The 17,739-nt window shown below is 36.0% G+C and overlaps 1 protein-coding gene across 4 annotated transcripts; it reads left to right on the forward strand.

The window, feature by feature from the left end:
* The first annotated feature begins 799 nt into the window (after positions 1–799).
* LOC115683517 (uncharacterized) lies at positions 800–5,960 on the forward strand. 4 transcript variants are annotated; one of them, XM_030608145.2, is made up of 9 exons: positions 800–923; positions 1,462–1,662; positions 2,320–2,387; positions 2,713–2,766; positions 3,638–3,889; positions 3,968–4,030; positions 4,618–4,686; positions 4,778–4,823; positions 5,578–5,960. In XM_030608145.2, the coding sequence occupies exons 1-9, from the start codon at positions 890–892 to the stop codon at positions 5,637–5,639; spliced, it is 849 nt and encodes a 282-aa protein (XP_030464005.1). In that variant the 5' UTR covers positions 800–889; the 3' UTR covers positions 5,640–5,960. The 4 variants fall into 4 exon arrangements, with proteins under 4 accessions (XP_030464005.1, XP_056169380.1, XP_056169381.1 ...); XM_056313405.1 differs by having other exon boundaries at positions 3,638–3,874; positions 3,962–4,030; XM_056313406.1 differs by having other exon boundaries at positions 3,638–3,874.
* Positions 5,961–17,739: the final 11,779 nt, after the last annotated feature.

The raw sequence follows: 17,739 nt of genomic DNA on the forward strand, positions 1-17,739 counted from the left end.
TGTAGTCTTTGAGTGCTTAGTATTTAACAAATACTTTCGAATCACTAGAGCATATAAGTTTGGCGAGATCAAATAAGGAATATGATCTTTTCTGAAAGGAATATCGAAAGTACAAAAATTTCGAAAGGAATCCTTGGACTTTTACGAGAGAGTACCGTTGGTAAGCAATTGCAGTGGACCCGGCAAAAGAATGAGGCCCGACTCGCTAGTAGCCCGAACCCACTCATTTTCCATAGATAAATTGAAAAAATAAAGGGAAAATTACACAAATAATTTATAAACTTTGGTCCAATATCCAATGCTGTCCTTGAAATTTAGCTCAACGGACATTTGGTCAATATGGTCCCGAACTCTTAATAAATGTTCAATCTTAATTATTGAATTATTATATACCTTGATTCAATTTAGTTTTCGAATTATTTAGCCCAGGGATTATATATATATTTTTTGGTGTAACAGGGACTAGATTGAATGCGTACTGAAAATTTAGGAACTATATTGAATAAATTAAAAATTCAAGAACGGCATGATCTCATTGATCAAAATTCATGAACCTTAAATCCCATGTTCCCAAAAAGAAAATGAACGTGACGTGGCACCTCCGGGCGCACGTTAGCGACGGTGGAGCTAAAGCTGGGGAAGGGAGAAGGGCGGACACTTCGAAGCTAATAATAACAACAGCTCAGTAGTCTCCAACTGCGCAAACCAACCCACTCCCCCCACACAAACGCCCCCAAAAAAACAAAAAAACAAAAAAAAAGGAAGGAAGAAGAAAATCGAAGCCAATAAATTCCTCATCTCACCTCATCTCCGGCATTTCCGCTTTGCTGCATTTGATTTCGCATTCGCGTCTCGTCCATTCGATCGTCGCTCCGTGCTTCCCCCTTCCATGGAGTCCTCCGCCGCTCTGCGATCCTTCCACGGTACGTATCTCCCGCCGCCGTTCCCGCTTTTTACCTTTTCGCCTTTTGCGAAGCGGCTCCTGGGCTGCGCCGCCGTGAGTTTCGAATGCAGCCGGGCCGGACCGGATTGATTCTGAGCTCTCGTGTTTCGTCGATGTTGTTGTTGCTGCTGCGGACTCTGGAGTGTTTTCTGTTTTGCTCGGTTTCGTCGGTCCGAAGTTGAAACGGAGCTCGCAGCTCGGATCGCGCTGAGCTTGTTTCGTGGTCGTTGATGTCCTTTTGCCGAGCGAGCTCGAAGCATCCGCACCTGTGACGGATTTTGTGTATGTTCGTGAAGCTTGTGATTTCCGCGGCGTTGGTGAATCTGATTTGGCGATCCGTTCTGTGAATATATATATTACTGGATGGCCGTCGTTTCGCTTCGCATTCGCCGTGCGATAGTTGTGTGGTGTTTGCGTTTGTGTGCGCAGATGAAATTAAGTTAGAATAGGGATCGAGCATTTGTGAAGGAGTTGATAATATTCAGGTAGCGATTTTTATTGAGTGTTTGGAATTGCAGATTTTGCGGGGACTCTATCTCGCGCGGAGTCGCTACCTCATAAGCCTGGAGCGATTCCCGTGCAATCATGTGCGCCCCCTTCGAACAAATTGTGCATCCAAGGTTTTGCCGCGCATGGGATTGCTCCCTTAAGGATAAGGAGTGCAGCTATTGTATCCTGTGTGAAGACTTCGGAAGCTACTGGCGTGGCCAAGTCCAGTGGTTAGATTTATCTGTTTCAAGTCGACTTGCCTTTTATAGTTATCTGATTGGGAAATTGACCAGTGTCATTTGAATCTGTTCCCTTGGTATGGCATGTCCTATTTGTGTTATTGGCATGATGAAATTAGGTGTCTGTTAACTATGAAAACCTTGTTATTCACATGGTTGGGATATTCCTGCTCTCTGAACCTACTATCTGCAGGGAAATCTCCACTCACTGTTTCCTGTAATATCCTCCCATGCTAGTTTTTAGTTCATGGGTTTCTACTTTAAGTAAGAAACTTTACTTACAACGTAACAATGAGATCTACTTTTTGCTAGTAGAAAATTTTGCTCCTCTAGCAAAATATGCATTCCAAAGGGAGTATATTTACTGTACTGGAGCACTGAATGAGTTGACCAAGTGTAGCATGGACTTGTCTTGTGGCTGAACTTGTATTGAGTTTTCTTTCTGCTGCTTATATCGAGCATGCTGTCATGTCTCTGAATTGACCTGTTTGAACTGAGAAACTCCACCCGAAAGGCATTCTGATTTTCCAAAACTCTTGACTGTCTATTGTGTATTTCATGCAAAACAACTCCCTCCATAATTATCCTAGCATTTGATGACGTTTCCATCTAAATTGATATTGAGGCATGATGCTTTTTCCCCATCAGAAGGCAACACTCAAGACTCAAAGAACAAGACTGCTTTGCCAAGGGCAACTTTTCCTAGTGGTTTTGAGGTGGGTCTCATTGAAGCATACATTTCGGTTTTATATTTTTTGGTATCATTTTCAACTGCTTTGTCTTCTCATATGGTCCCTTTAACGCCTTTTTAAGAGTCGCTTAGCTATGACAATTAAAAGAGTGTCTTGCAATTCAGATTTGCACTTGAAGCCTTATTACAAACTGCAAGAGAAGTGCATTTTTTAAACTAAATATCTTTGAAAACTGTATAACACCCACCCCCCCTCCTCCCCGGGCAAAAAAGGTTTAAAAAAAAAGCACAAAGGGGAAACAAATGTAGCTGATTTTAACTTTGAGCCATGCTAATCAATTTGATTTCAGGAATTGCTACTGGAGGTTTGTGACGAGACTGAGATTGCTGAACTAAAACTAAAGGTAACACTCATTGTTGCTTGGCTAGATGGTAGTATGACACTTGCCTTAATGCTGAGATCAAGTATTGTCATGAAGGTTCTCTTCATGACACACAATGTTGTTTGCAGTACTATGTATGTTTTTTTTTTTTGGTCGAAGCAGTACCATGTATGTTGATAAACAATAAATGTAATATTACTTTTTTGCACTAGTCACATATAAGATGTGTCATCTATAGTTATAATGTCCTTGAATGCTGACGTTCTTTGGTTGGATGCTAGTGAATGTTGCCTTCAATACTGAAACTGGGACGGTGGGTTGTATTCTGGGAGATACGTGGATGTAGCAATATAATTCACTTTAGGCGTAGACATTTTGTTAGGTACTCCCAAAGAAGGTTTATAAAAAATCCACGTGCCTATTTTGATGGCAGGCAATATTTTGATTTCACAGCATGTGTTTTCGATTGTTATTGAGCCTGGCATGTATAATCACCTATGTCGAAAATTGGGGCGGTGGGGAAGCAGGGGAAAAGAGATCATAGGAAAAAGATTAAATGATGTTGAATAGAAACAGAGAATGTTCAGGTTGCCTAATTGACAGCAGATATCTCAAATGATAAAGGAAAAATCATCAGACAGACCAGACAAAACATGCATATTACTATTTACTTTTGGTGGGGGGTGTTGGGTAGCGTAGTAAAAGAAAGCATTATTGCTTTCAGATATCATCTGTACTGTAATCCAGAATAAAATCCTTGCGTTCCTCAAATTATGACGACAGTAATTGCAGAGGAGTAGTCCTGTGAATCTTAATAATATCAGTTAATTCAGAGGACAGCCTTTCACATGAGGTCAGTAAATCTGTGACTTAACTTTGTACTCCTTCTTAGATTGGAGACTTTGAAATGCAAGTGAAGCGGAATTTAGGGGCCACAAAAGCATTCACTTCCATTCCATCACCCACAACACCACCGCCTATCCCATCTGAACCAATGGAGAAATCGGGTGCAGTTGTTCCACCACCAAAACCTTCTCCAGAGAAGACAAATCCATTTACAAATGTCTTATTCGGAAATTCTGCAAAGTTGGCAGCTTTGGAAGCATCAGGATCAAGTGGATATGTTCTAGTATCTTCTCCTACGGTGGGTGCTTTATCTGCATCGTAGAGATTGTCTATGATAACGTGGGATTTGCTATGTGTCTCATGCTACTAGTTGCAGGTTGGTTCATTCCGACGGGGGAGAACATTGAAAGGGAAAAAGCAGCCTCCTAGTTGTAAAGAGGTATTATTTGCAATAAAGTAGTGTAGCTTTATTTTCTTTGGGTTATGAAGTTTAATAATAACCGGACAAACTCACCATTTCTTGATGGAATCCCTTATGGTTGGTTTGACCAAAAGCTAATATGACTGATTAGCAATTAAATTCCGATCCTGTACTTCTCAATTTGAGCTTTTGTTCGGGGCTTAAAAATCTGTTCTAATTTCCTCAATACTTGGAATACCCTTTCAAAAAAAAAAAAAAAATTAATGCATGACCAAGATGCAGGTGCAGCATGTGATGAGATCCATGTTACCGATCTTGGCATTTTGTTACTAACCTGCAATATAGAAGAGTTTGTATCCTCTGGAAATCCGCCTCAGGAAAGGAAACTGGTAGCCTTTTAGGGTTCAAATCTTTGCACTTTGAGCTTGTGCTAGCTATCAATCCCTTTTTCAGACAATATTGTGAAGATTTACTCTCACGGTGAAATGTCAAAAATCATCAAATAATGACAGTGTGGCATATCCGAGATAATTTTGTCACTTGTTGCCCATGTCTTCAGTCACCTTTGCCTCAATTTTTTAAAGTTAACAAGTGTCTTATCACAGGGTGATGTAATTAAGGAAGGACAGGTGATAGGATGGTTGGATCAATTTGGAACTGAACTTCCGGTTAAGGTAACTCCTGGTGAAACACGTATATTTAAATGATGTCGTCGGTATCCGCAATACTTTCTCCTATTAACTCTTTGTAATTTACTTTGAGCAGTCAGATGTGTCTGGAGAAGTTCTGAAGCTCTTAGTTAATGATGGAGGTACGAATTTCTGTGATCTTTGGTTTCAACAATTTCCTTTCTCTACTCGACTAATATGCCACAATTGTACTTCTGTAAGGCTGTTTGATCTGCAAGCAGTGAGCAATTCTAGGATTAGCAAGCACATCCTGATACTGATTACTTCATTAGTTATATTGTAATTTAAGTAGGTTAAGATCCCCCTGTATAAGCATTATGTGAAATGTACGTATGGTGAGTTCTCCTTATTTCCGAATAGTTGTTGCCTTGTTTTGGGGCCAGAAAAGGTAAATTTTGCTACTTTCTGAGGTCGAAGTACGTATGGCCTATATTACATCCTCTGAATATACTTCGTGTCATTTAGATGCCTTTTGAAAAGCTGGGATAATATGATAAACTTGAGATAGTAATACATCCAAAAGAAATATATACAGTGAATACTTTTTTTTTTTGGTAAGGACAGTGAATACATTTTCCACTTGCTTTAGCATAATAAGCCATATCTAGAAGATTGAATTTGTGCTGGAAATTGACTTGGTCTAGGACGTCAAGAACATGAAGTTTCTTGCATGTGTTTGGATGGGTGAGTTGGTTGACAACAATGGGAACTGAACTTGGTGAAAAATGAACCGTACTAGTGATTATCATGGTTAGTAGTATTCCATGGACTAATTTTAAGAGTTCACAGATGTACCAAGAAATGATGCATGCTTTGGGGTGTTCTTTCCTGTGCGTACCTGATGTCATTCCCCGTGATGGATTTGTGATTTTACAGAACCTGTTGGTTATGGAGATCCTCTCATTGCTGTCCTGCCAGCATTTCATAGTATCAAGTGAGCCGGCGCGCTGTCCGCTGTTGGGTTTCACACCTTTTTTTAAAGAGGTTTAAGGATTGCAGTTTATTTCCTCTCCGGTCCCATTATTCTTTGCATCATTTCAGTGCAATGATGTAGCTGGCGACATGTAATTTTTTTTTTCTCCATATGCTTTAAATCAGTCTTAATTGCTAAAGATCCAGAAATAATCACTAGGCCTGGAGAATGTGAGATGGTGAATTTCCTTTTGGTACATTAGACTAGCTGTTGATGTTTCTCGCGGCAATCATGGCTGCTGCTTTAGCCAGATTCCAAATGAAGTATGACGATCCGAGTTCGCTTTCGGGTACCGTTGTAACCATTCGCCAAAGTTGCCTCGAAACTTTCAGCAGTACTTGTTTGCAAATAAATTTGTGTTTGCGGCTGTAGGCCAATCTAAAAGCTTCCATGACAAGTATTAGAAAGTCCAACAAATGTTCACCACAGCGACATGAGGCTTCAAACCTTCACTCTCAGCACCCAGAATGATGCGGAGAAATGACCATTACAGTCGTATTCTAAGGAAAATAAAGTGCCTGAAAGTTAAGTGTGGGAACCGGAAATCAAAAAGAAACTAAAGTGTAGCACAGGAAACGGTAAAGAAATGGAAGTGCCAGACGAGAAATGACAAGGAAATTCAGCGTGATTCCTAAATTAAAGGGGAAAATTAAAAGTGAATGAATGGAAATTAGACATAGGAAAATTAAACATGGGTGCAATTGCAACTGAAATCACATACAAGTTACGCTCAAATGAGTGCATTATTGTGAATAACTCAGCCATATTCACAAGATAGATCATCAAACGCAAACCTACCACGAAAGTTAAAATTGAAACCGCAACCGAATGATTCTATACTGCGAAAAACAGAAAGAGTTTTGGGATGGTCGAGCGTGTCTTTCTCTTGGTATGATTTCTATTTAGAGGTCTAGGAGAGAGGACCGGTTTTTTTTTTTTTTGGAAAGAGGAAAATGTAGCGTTTTACTTGACTTTTATTTACATATAACTGAATAATTGCTCCATAAAAAATAGAAAAAAAATTATGATGTAACATTTAAACTCTATGTTCCGGTGTTTATTACTTAATATTTTGTTTTTTGAGAACTTAAACGCTCTTTCTCTATCTTACATTCGTGGACTTCATGTAGAGAAGAAAGTGTATTGAAATTTTGATTAACAAGGTGGCTAAATTGGCCTAAGTGGCTAGGATTAAGATTTATGAGGACACATCATATTTTTTTTTCTTTCGAAAAGTGGAAATGGTGGTGCTTTACTTAAATTTTATTGTGGAACTTTTATTTACATATAACACAATAATTGCTCACATAAATATTACAAAAAAAATTGAATGAATCTATGTTGTGATATTTATTACTTAATAATTCGCTTTTTGAAAAATCAAACTCTCTCACTTCATGTTGCATTTCTTGACTTCTTATGGAGGAGAAGTTTAAGCACACCTAGCCTTCGATTATCGCCGTAGCCAATGGCCTATGTGGTCTAGGATAAGATTTATGAGGGGATACGACATTGGTTTATTTTTTGTTTTTTGTTATTTCGAAAGAGGAAATGGCAAAGTCAAGAACGTTGAGCTTTAATATAATGGGATCTAATGATTTTTGAAAACTGATTTTGATAGTCTTTATGGATTCTACTTACGGTGAGATTTTTGCTACCATGAATGGTTCTCTTTGACTGCAGACTGGTTTGCATAAAGGAACAAAATAGCGATACCATGTTTCCCAATTGCTACCTAAAGAGCTTTGGTTTTGACAAAGAAGCTACACACGTTCAACGATATCGGTTGCTTCTTCTTCTAATGACCTCCTAAGATTTTGCAGACACGCCGCACGAGGTAATGCATCAAACAAGCGCAAATTAACATGCTGATCATGCCCAAACATTACTCCTCGAATGATCGAAAACGCAAGTTGGTGTCCAATTCTCCCTGCATGGTCAAACAAGATCTCTTATTTGTACATCTAGCATATTCATGGCCATCAAACAAACGAGTAGGTTTCGGCTCATAATTTTCATGGACGGCTCTGATGAGTTGAGCATATCAAATGGCCAAAAAGTCATCAAAACACATTATATTAAGCTCAACTTTCGTCAAGTTAAAATCACTTTCTCATTTGCTCTTTTCAAAATAAAATAATCCCCTGCATGATTGTCGATTCCGCAAAGGTCGAGAGGAGGAAGTTTATTTGGCTGAAGTATTCAGAGTTCTCAACAAAAGGAGGACCATCGTCCATTTGCTAGAGGAGATAGAAGTTTTAATGACCGGATGAATATCCACGGTCCCAAAGTTCGTGGTCCCCGCTGGATAAATGAAAGACAGGATATGCTCGAGGTCGGTCGATTTAAGCTTATGGAAGAGCGTGCTCTGTTATTTTATTTTTTGCTTTTCATTTTTAATTTATCTGCAGCAACACCTACGTCATTCCGAATGGGGAAGGGTGACTAGAGCGAAGAGGAAGATAAAAGAGAGAAGAGAAGAGAAGAGTGAGATTTTAGCTAAGCATTTGTAGTGGGTAGTAGTTAGTATCAATTTAATTATTTTGCATTCCTTGAATTCACATGGAGGAGAAGTTTAAGCGTGCCGAAATTTTGATCAACACTACGGCTAAAGCGGCCTATGTTGGCCTGAGCGGCCTAAGTGTTTAGGATTAAGATTTGCGAGAAAATAAGCTGTCATTGCTCACTTAAAAAATAGAAGAAAATTTAGAAACTAACATTTAAACTATATGTTATTACTTAATATTTCGCTTTTTGAGAACTCAAATTCTCTTGCTTGATCTTAAACTCATTGATTTTACGTGAAGGAGAAGCTTAAGGGCACCGAAATTTCGATTAACAATACGGATTGTTGGCCCGAATGGCATAACTAGCTATGATTAAGATTTTTATGAGAGGACATGCCATGGGTTTTTTTTCCTAAAAAAGGAAAATATGTTGTTTTACTTTACTTTTATGTAGATATAACACAATAATTGCTCACATAAAAATAGAAGAAAAAAATTAAGATTTAACATTTTAACTCTATATTGTGGTTTTTATTACTTAATATTTCATTTTTTTTATAACTTCAACTCTCTTTTTTCATCTTGCATTCCTCGAATTCACGTGGAAGAAAAGTTTTAGTGCACCAAAATTTCGATCAACATGGCAGCTAAAGTGACCTATGTTGGGGCCTAACTGATTAGGATTAAGATTGGTGGTGTTTTACTTTATTTTCAATATGGAGATTTTATTTACATATAACACAATAATTCCTAACATAAAAGATAAAAAAAAAATTAGGATGTAATATTAAAACTTTATGTTGTTATATTTATTACTTAATATTTCGCTCTTTGAAAACTTAAACTCTATTACTTCGTCTTGCATTCCTTAACTTCATATAAAGTAAAAGCTTAAGCGCATTGAAACTTTGATAAGTATGGCGGCTAAACATGTGGCCTTTGATAAGATTTGTAAGATGACACAGGTTTGTTTATTATTTTATTTTTTTGGAAAGATAAAAGTGGCAAAGTGAGGGAGGTTGAGCTTAATATAATGGGTTCTGATGACTTTTTGATCGTTGGATATGCCCAACTGATCTTAATGGTCTTTATGGATTTTAGATTTTCTCTGCCATAAATGGTTCTCTTTGCCTTTTAGGACGCTTGGGCAAGACTGAAAATAGAGCTAGGGTGACATTATTAAAGGAGTTTTCTGGGTCTAATCTTGATGACCTTTTAAACGAACGAATATGTTTCGGCTCATAACTTTCAATGACGGTCCCTATTCAGTTGGGCATATCCAATGACTAAAAAGTCATCAAAGCCCATTATAATAAGCTCAATCACCTTCAAGTTAAAATTACTTTTGTCATTTCCTATTTACAAAACAAAAACAAATCCATGCCACTCCACTCCCTTGGAGAAATGAAAGATGAATATATGAGGGAGAGGCTCGAGGCCAGCGAAATCGAGTTTAATGATAAAACTCTACCAAATTATATCTAATGACCATCAAAACAAATAAAGATATGCACACGATAGTAACATGCCTTCGGACTCTGCTTGAACAAATATCATTCTCAAAACCCTGCCTAAGAGGTATTTCATCAAACACTCGATAGGCGTTGACAAATAGGAAAAAAATAAATCAGACTCAGGTTTGCATCCAAAGTTGCAACATGAAATGGCTCATTCAAACTCAGCACAAGCATGAACCAAAAAAGCGAGTCTCGGCCTCCGGTTGAACTAATATAGAGCAGGGTTTCAATTATTCATATAACAAAATAATTGCTTACATATAAAATTAGAAAAAAATTTAGGATGTAACATTGAAACTTTATGTTGTGGTATTTATTACTTAATATTTCGCTTTTTGAAAACAACTCTTTTACTTCGTCTTGGATTCCTTAACTTCACGTGGAAGAGAAGCTTCCACGAACCGAAGCTTCGATAAGCATTGCCACTAAAGCGGCCCATGCGGCTTAGTTTGTTTTATTTTTTGGAAAGAGGAAATAACAAAGTGAGGACGTTGAGCTTAATATAATGAATGGGCTTTGATGACTTTTGGGCTATTGTATATGTCTAACTGATTTTAATAGTCTTTATATTCTAGTTACCATGATATTTTTGCTACCATAAATGATTCTCTTTGCCTTAAAAGGGTGCTTGCAGTCAGGATCACAAATAAAGTCCGAACGAAACCATCAAAAGAGCTTTCTGTGCATAACCTTCGTGGCCATTGAGTAGGTTTAGGTTTCATAACCTTTGTGGATGGCCCGATTAGTTGGGCCTATCCAACAAGCAAAAAGTTATAAAAGTCCATTATATTTAGCTCAATCTACTTTTAGTTAAAAATCACTTTATCATTTCCTCTTTCCGAAACAAAAATAAAACCAGGCTATTTTTGTGAATAACTCATAGCCATATTCACAAGATACATCATCAAATGCAAACCTACCACGAAAGTTAAAATTGAAAGCAAACCGAATGATATTGCAAAAAACACAAATGAAAGATCGAACAAAAATTCGACGGAGTTTTGGGATGGTTGAGCGTCTGTCCCTTGGTATGATTCTATTTAGAGGTCGTGGAGAGACGACCGTTTTTTTTTTTTTTTTGGAAAGAGGAAAATGTAGTGTTTTACTTTACTTTTATTTACATATAACTGAATAATTGCTCCATAAAAAATAGAAAAAAATTATGATGTAACATTTAAACTCTATATTCCGGTATTTATTACTTAATATTTCGTTTTTTGATAACTTAAACTCTCGTACTCCATCTTACATTCATTGACTTCATGTGGAGAAGAAAGTGTATTGAAATTTTGATGGCTAAATTGGCATAAGTGGCTAGGATTAAGATTTATGAAGACACACCATATTTTTTTTTCTTCGAAATGTGGAAATGGTGTTGCTTTACTTAAATTTTATTGTGGAACTTTTATTTACATATAACACAATAATTGCTCACATAAATATTACAAAAAAAAATTGAATGAATTTATGTTGTGATATTTATTATTTAATAATTCGCTTTTTGAAAAATCAAACTCTCCCACTTCGTGTTGCATTTCTTTGACTTCTTATGGAGGAAAAGTTTAAGCAAACCGAGCCTTCGATTATCGCCGTGGCCAATGGCCTATGTGGCCTAGGATAAGATTTATGAGGGGATACGACATTGGTTTATCTTTTGTTTTTTGTTTTTTCGAAAGAGGAAATGGCAAAGTCAGGGACGTTGAGCTTTAATATAATGGGATCTAATGATTTTTGAAAACTGATTTTGGTAGTCTTTATGGATTCTACTTACGGTGAGGTTTTTGATACCATGAATGGTTCTCTTTGACTGTAGACTGGTTTGCATAAAGGCACAAAAAAACGATACCATGTTTCCCAATTACTATCTACAGAGCTTTGGTTTTGACAAAGAAGCTACACACGTTCAACGATATCGGTTGCTTCTTCTTCTAATGACCTCCTAAGATCTTGCAAACACGCCGCACGAGGTAATGCATCACACAAGCGCAAATTAACATGCTGATCATGCCCAAACATTACTCCTCGAATGATCGAAAATGCAAGGTGGTGTCCGATTCTCCCTGCATGGTCAAACAAGATCTCTTATTTGTACATCTAGCATATTCATGGCCATCAAACAAACGAGTAGGTTTCGACTCATAATCTACATGGACGGCTCCGATGAGTTGAGCATATCAAATGGCCAAAAAGTCATCAAAACAATTATATTAAGCTCAACCTTCGTCAAGTTAAAATCACTTTCTCATTTGCTCTTTTCAAAATAAAATAGTCCCATGCATGACTGCCGATTCCGCAAAGGCTGAGAGGAGGAAGAAGAGTGAGATTTTAGCTAGGCATTTGTAGTGGGTAGTAGTTAGTATCAATTTAGCTATTTTGCATTCCTTGAATTCACATGGAGGAGAAGTTTAAGCATATCGAAATTTTGATCAACACTACGGCTAAAGCGGCCTATGTTGGCCTGAGCGGCCTAAGTGTTTAGGATTAAGATTTGTGAGAAAATAAGTTATGATTTGTTTTTTATTTTTCGGAACGAGGAAATGATGGTGTTTTATTTTAATTTTAGTATGGAAGTTTTATTTTCATAAAACACAATAATTGCTCACATGAAAAATAGAAGAAAATTTAGAAAGTAAATTTAAATTATATGTTGTGATATTCATTACTTAATATTTCGCTTTTTGATAACTCAAATTCTCTTGCTTCATCTTGCACATATTGATTTTACGTGAAGGAGAAGCTTAAGCGCATCGAAATTTTGATTAACAATACGGATTGTTGGCCCAAATGGCATAACTAGCTATAATTAAGATTTTTGTGAGAGGACACGCCATGGGTTTTTTTTTTCGGAAAAAGGAAAATATGTTGTTTTACTTTACTTTTATTTAGATATAACACAATAATTGCTCATATAAAAATAGAAGAAAAAAATTAAGATTTAACACTTTAACTATATATTGTGGTTTTTATTACTTAATATTTCATTTTTTGATAACTTAAACTCTCATACTCCATCTTACATTCATTGACTTCATGTGGAGAAGAAAGTGTATTGAAATTTTGATGGCTAAATTGGCCTAAATGGCTAGGATTAAGATTTATGAGGACACATCATTTTTTTTTCTTCGAAATGTGGAAATGGTGGTGCTTTACTTAAATTTTATTGTGGAACTTTTATTTACATATAACACAATAATTGCTCACATAAATATTACAAAAAAAAAATTGAATGAATTTATGTTGTGATATTTATTACTTAATAATTCGCTTTTTGAAAAATCAAACTCTCCCACTTCGTGTTGCATTTCTTTGACTTCTTATGGAGGAGAAGTTTAAGCAAACCGAGCCTTCGATTATCGCCGTGGCCAATGGCCTATGTGGCCTAGGATAAGATTTATGAGGGGATACGACATTGGTTTATTTTTTGTTTTTTATTTTTTCGAAAGAGGAAATGGCAAAGTCAGGGACGTTGAGCTTTAATATAATGGGATCTAATGATTTTTGAAAACTGATTTTGGTAGTCTTTATGGATTCTACTTACGGTGAGGTTTTTGATACCATGAATGGTTCTCTTTGACTGCAGACTGCTTTGCATAAAGGCACAAAAAAACGATACCATGTTTCCCAATTACTACCTACAGAGCTTTGGTTTTGACAAAGAAGCTACACACGTTCAACGATATCGGTTGCTTCTTCTTCTAATGACCTCCTAAGATCTTGCAAACACGCCGCACGAGGTAATGCATCACACAAGCGCAAATTAACATGCTGATCATGCCCAAACATCACTCCTCGAATGATCGAAAATGCAAGGTGGTGTCCGATTCTCCCTGCATGGTCAAACAAGATCTCTTATTTGTACATCTAGCATATTCATGGCCATCAAACAAACGAGTAGGTTTCGACTCATAATCTACATGGACGGCTCCGATGAGTTGAGCATATCAAATGGCCAAAAAGTCATCAAAACAATTATATTAAGCTCAACCTTCGTCAAGTTAAAATCACTTTCTCATTTGCTCTTTTCAAAATAAAATAGTCCCATGCATGACTGCCGATTCCGCAAAGGCTGAGAGGAGGAAGAAGAGTGAGATTTTAGCTAGGCATTTGTAGTGGGTAGTAGTTAGTATCAATTTAGCTATTTTGCATTCCTTGAATTCACATGAAGGAGAAGTTTAAGCGTATCGAAATTTTGATCAACACTACGGCTAAAGCGGCCTATGTTGGCCTGAGCGGCCTAAGTGTTTAGGATTAAGATTTGTGAGAAAATAAGTTATGATTTGTTTTTTATTTTTCGGAACGAGGAAATGATGGTGTTTTACTTTAATTTTAGTATGGAAGTTTTATTTTCATAAAACACAATAATTGCTCACATGAAAAATAGAAGAAAATTTAGAAAGTAACATTTAAATTATATGTTGTGATATTCATTACTTAATATTTCGCTTTTTGATAACTCAAATTCTCTTGCTTCATCTTGCACATATTGATTTTACGTGAAGGAGAAGCTTAAGGGCATCGAAATTTTGATTAACAATACGGATTGTTGGCTCGAATGACATAACTAGCTATAATTAAGATTTTTGTGAGAGGACACGCCATAGGTTTTTTTTTCGAAAAAAGGAAAATATGTTGTTTTACTTTACTTTTATTTAGATATAACACAATAATTGCTCACATAAAAATAGAAGAAAAAAATTAAGATTTAACATTTTAACTCTATATTGTAGTTTTTATTACTTAATATTTTATTTTTTGATTACTTCAACTCTTTTTTTTCATCTTGTATTCCTTAAAAGTTTTAGTGCACCGAAATTTGGATTAACATGGCAGCGAAAGTGACCTATGTTGGGGCCTAACTGACTAGGATTAAGATTGGTGGTGTTTTACTTTATTTTCAATATGGAGATTTTATTTACATATAACACAATAATTCCTGACATAAAAGATAGAAAAAAAAATTAGAATGTAACATTGAAACTTTATGTTGTTATATTTATTACTTAATATTTTCTTTTTGAAAGCTTAAACTCTATTACTTCGTCTTGCATTCCTTAACTTCATATAGAGTAAAAGCTTAAGCGCATTGAAACTTCGATAAGTATGGTAGCTAAACCTATGGCCTTTGATAAGATTTGCAAGACGACACGGGTTTATTTATTTATTTGGAAACATAAAAGTGGCAAAGTGAGGAAGGTTGAGCTTAATATAATGGGTTCTGATGACTTTTTGATAGTTGGATATACCCAACTGATCTTTAATGGCCTTTATGGATTTTACACAGGACGATTCCGATCAGTTGGGCATATCCAATGACTAAAAGGTCATCGAGGCCATCGAAATCGAGTTTAATGATAAAACTCTACCAAATTATATCTAATGACCATCAAAACAAATAAAGATATGCATACGACAGTAATCTGCTTGAACAGATACCGTTCTGAAAACATTACCTAAGAGGCATTTCATCAAACACTCTATAGGTGTTGACAAATAGGAAAAAAAAAAAGTCAGACTCAGGTTTGCATCCAAAGTCGCAACATGAACTGGCTCATTCAGACTCAGCACAAGCATGAACCAAAAAAGCGAGTCTCGGCCTCCGGTTGTACTAAAATAGAGCAGGGTTTCAATTATTCATATAACAAAATAATTGCTTACATATAAAATTAGAAAAAAATTTAGGATGTAACATTGAAACTTTATGTTGTGGTATTTATTACTTGATATTTTGCTTTTTGAAAATAACTCTCTGACTTCGTATTAGATTCCTTGATTTCACGTGGAAAAGAAGCTTAAGCGAACCGAAGCTTCGATAAGCATTGCGGCTAAAGCGGCCTATGCGGCCTAGTTTGTTTTATTTTTTAGAAAGGGGAAATAACAAAGTGAGGACGTTGAGCTTAATATAATGAATGGGCTTTGATGACTTTTGAGCTATTGTATATGTCCAACTGATTTTAATAGTCTTTGTAGTCTAGTTATCGTGATATTTTCGCTACCGTAAATGGTTCTCTTTGCCTTAAAAAGGCGCCTGTGGGCAGAATCGCAAATAAAGCCCGAGCGACACCATCAAAAGAGCTTTCTGTGCATAATCTTCGTGGCCATTAAGTAGGTTTAGGTTTTATAACCTTTGTGGACGACCCGATTAGTTGGGCCTATCCAACAGCCAAAAAGTTATAAAAGTCTATTATATTTAGCTCAATCTACTTTTAGTTAAAATCACTTTATCATTTTCTCTTTCCGAAACAAAAACAAAATCAGGCAATTCTTCTTGCAAATCTTATCCTAGTCTCCGTTACTAGAGAAAAAGAAAGGGAAAATGACACAAACAATCCCTGAACTTTGACTCAATGTGCAATTTGGTCCATAAACTTTTAATTTGTTCAATGTAATCCCTGAACTTTAACCCAATATTTAATATGGTCCTTGAACTTTCAATTTGTTCAATGTGGTCCCTGAACTTTTGGTACATGTTTAAGATAGTCCCTGAACTTTATAAAAATGTTGAATGTAGTCCTTCCATTAATTCAAGTTCAGGGACTATATTGTACATTTTCATATAGTTCAGGGACTAAATTGAACATTTACTAAAAGTTCAGGGATCAAGTTGAACAAATTGAAAGTTCAGGGATCACATTGAACATTAGGTTAAAGTTTAGGGACTACATTGAACAAATTAAAAGTTCATGAACCAAATTGCACATTGAGCCAAAGTTCAAGGACTGTTTGTGTCATTATCCAAAAAAGAAAGGCAGAAGAGAGAAGAGAAGAGTACAATGTTTTTAAGTGAGAAGTTGTAGTGTCCAGTAATTACTTTTAATTTGGCTATCATCCATTCCTTGCCTTTATGTGGAGAAGAAGCTTAAGTGCACTGAAGTTTCGGTTAACACGGCGGCTGAAGCGGCTATGTTGACTTTAGTTAGGATTAAGATTTTTGAGAGTACAAGTCGATTTTTATTTTTGAAAGAGAAAATGATAGTGTTTGACTTTGATTTTTCCGTGGAACTTTTTTTACATTTAATACAATAATTGCTCACATAAAAATTGAAAAAAATTTAGGATATAACATTTAAGGGATAGTACACTAAAAGTCCTAAAACTTATCACAAAAGTGTAATTGGTCCTAAAACTTGTAATCAAATTTTAAAACTTGTCAGGAAAGTACAATCAAGTCCTAAAACTTTTCAAAAAGTGTAATTGAGTTTTAAAACTTGTCATAAATGTGCAATCAAGTTCTAGACTTTCAAAAAGTGCAATTAACGGAAGGACTTGATTGAACAAATTTGATAAGTTTTAGGACTTGTGTGCACTTTTTGAGAGTTTTAGGACTCAATTGCACCTTCGCAACTTTGTTTAGGACTTAATTGCATTTTTTTAAAGTTTTATGACTTGATTATACTTTCGTGACAACTTAGGACCTCCAATGCACTTATCCTAACATTTAAACTCTATGTTATAGCATTTATTACTTAATATTTCACTTTTTGAGAACTTAAAACTCTTTTAGTTTGTCTTGCATTCTTTGACTTCACGTGAGGGAGAAGTTTAAGCGCATCAAAGTTTCGATTAGCACGGCGGCTAAAGCAATCTATGTTGGCTTGAGCGGCCTATAAGTGGCTAGGATAAAGATTTGTGAGAGGACACGCCATGACTTTATTATTATTTTTTTCTTTCAGAAAGAGGAAATGGTGGTGTTTTACTTTAATTTTAGTGTGGAACTTTTATTTAATTATAACATAATAATTGATCACATAATAGATAAAAGAAAAAAAATTAGGATGTAACATTTTAAACTCTATCTTGTAGTATTTATTACTCAATATTTCGCTTTTTGAGAACTTAAACTCTTCTATTTCGTTTTGCATTCCTTGACTTCACGCGAAGGAGAAGCACCGAAGCTTCAATCGTCATGGCGGCTAAAGAGACTTATGTGCCTTGAACGACCTAATGGCTTATAATAAGATTTGTGGGAGGACATGCCATAAATTTGTTTTTTTTTTCTTCGGAAAGAGGAAATCGCAAAATGAGAGACGTTGAGTTTAATATA

This window comes from Syzygium oleosum, unplaced genomic scaffold, assembly GCF_021117445.2.
Source record: "Syzygium oleosum isolate NSW1041296 unplaced genomic scaffold, Sole_v2.1 Sole_v2.07, whole genome shotgun sequence".
In the NCBI taxonomy this organism is placed as follows: domain Eukaryota; kingdom Viridiplantae; phylum Streptophyta; class Magnoliopsida; order Myrtales; family Myrtaceae; genus Syzygium; species Syzygium oleosum.

Excerpts from the sequence above, each read along its gene's own strand:
- LOC115683517 (XM_030608145.2), top strand. The coding sequence starts at position 890 with ATGGAGTCCTCCGCCGCTCTGCGATCCTTCCACG. Across the intron at positions 924-1,461 it reads CGCTCTGCGATCCTTCCACG|ATTTTGCGGGGACTCTATCT; the intron begins GTACGTATCTCC and ends TTGGAATTGCAG. Across the intron at positions 2,767-3,637 it reads TTGCTGAACTAAAACTAAAG|ATTGGAGACTTTGAAATGCA; the intron begins GTAACACTCATT and ends ACTCCTTCTTAG.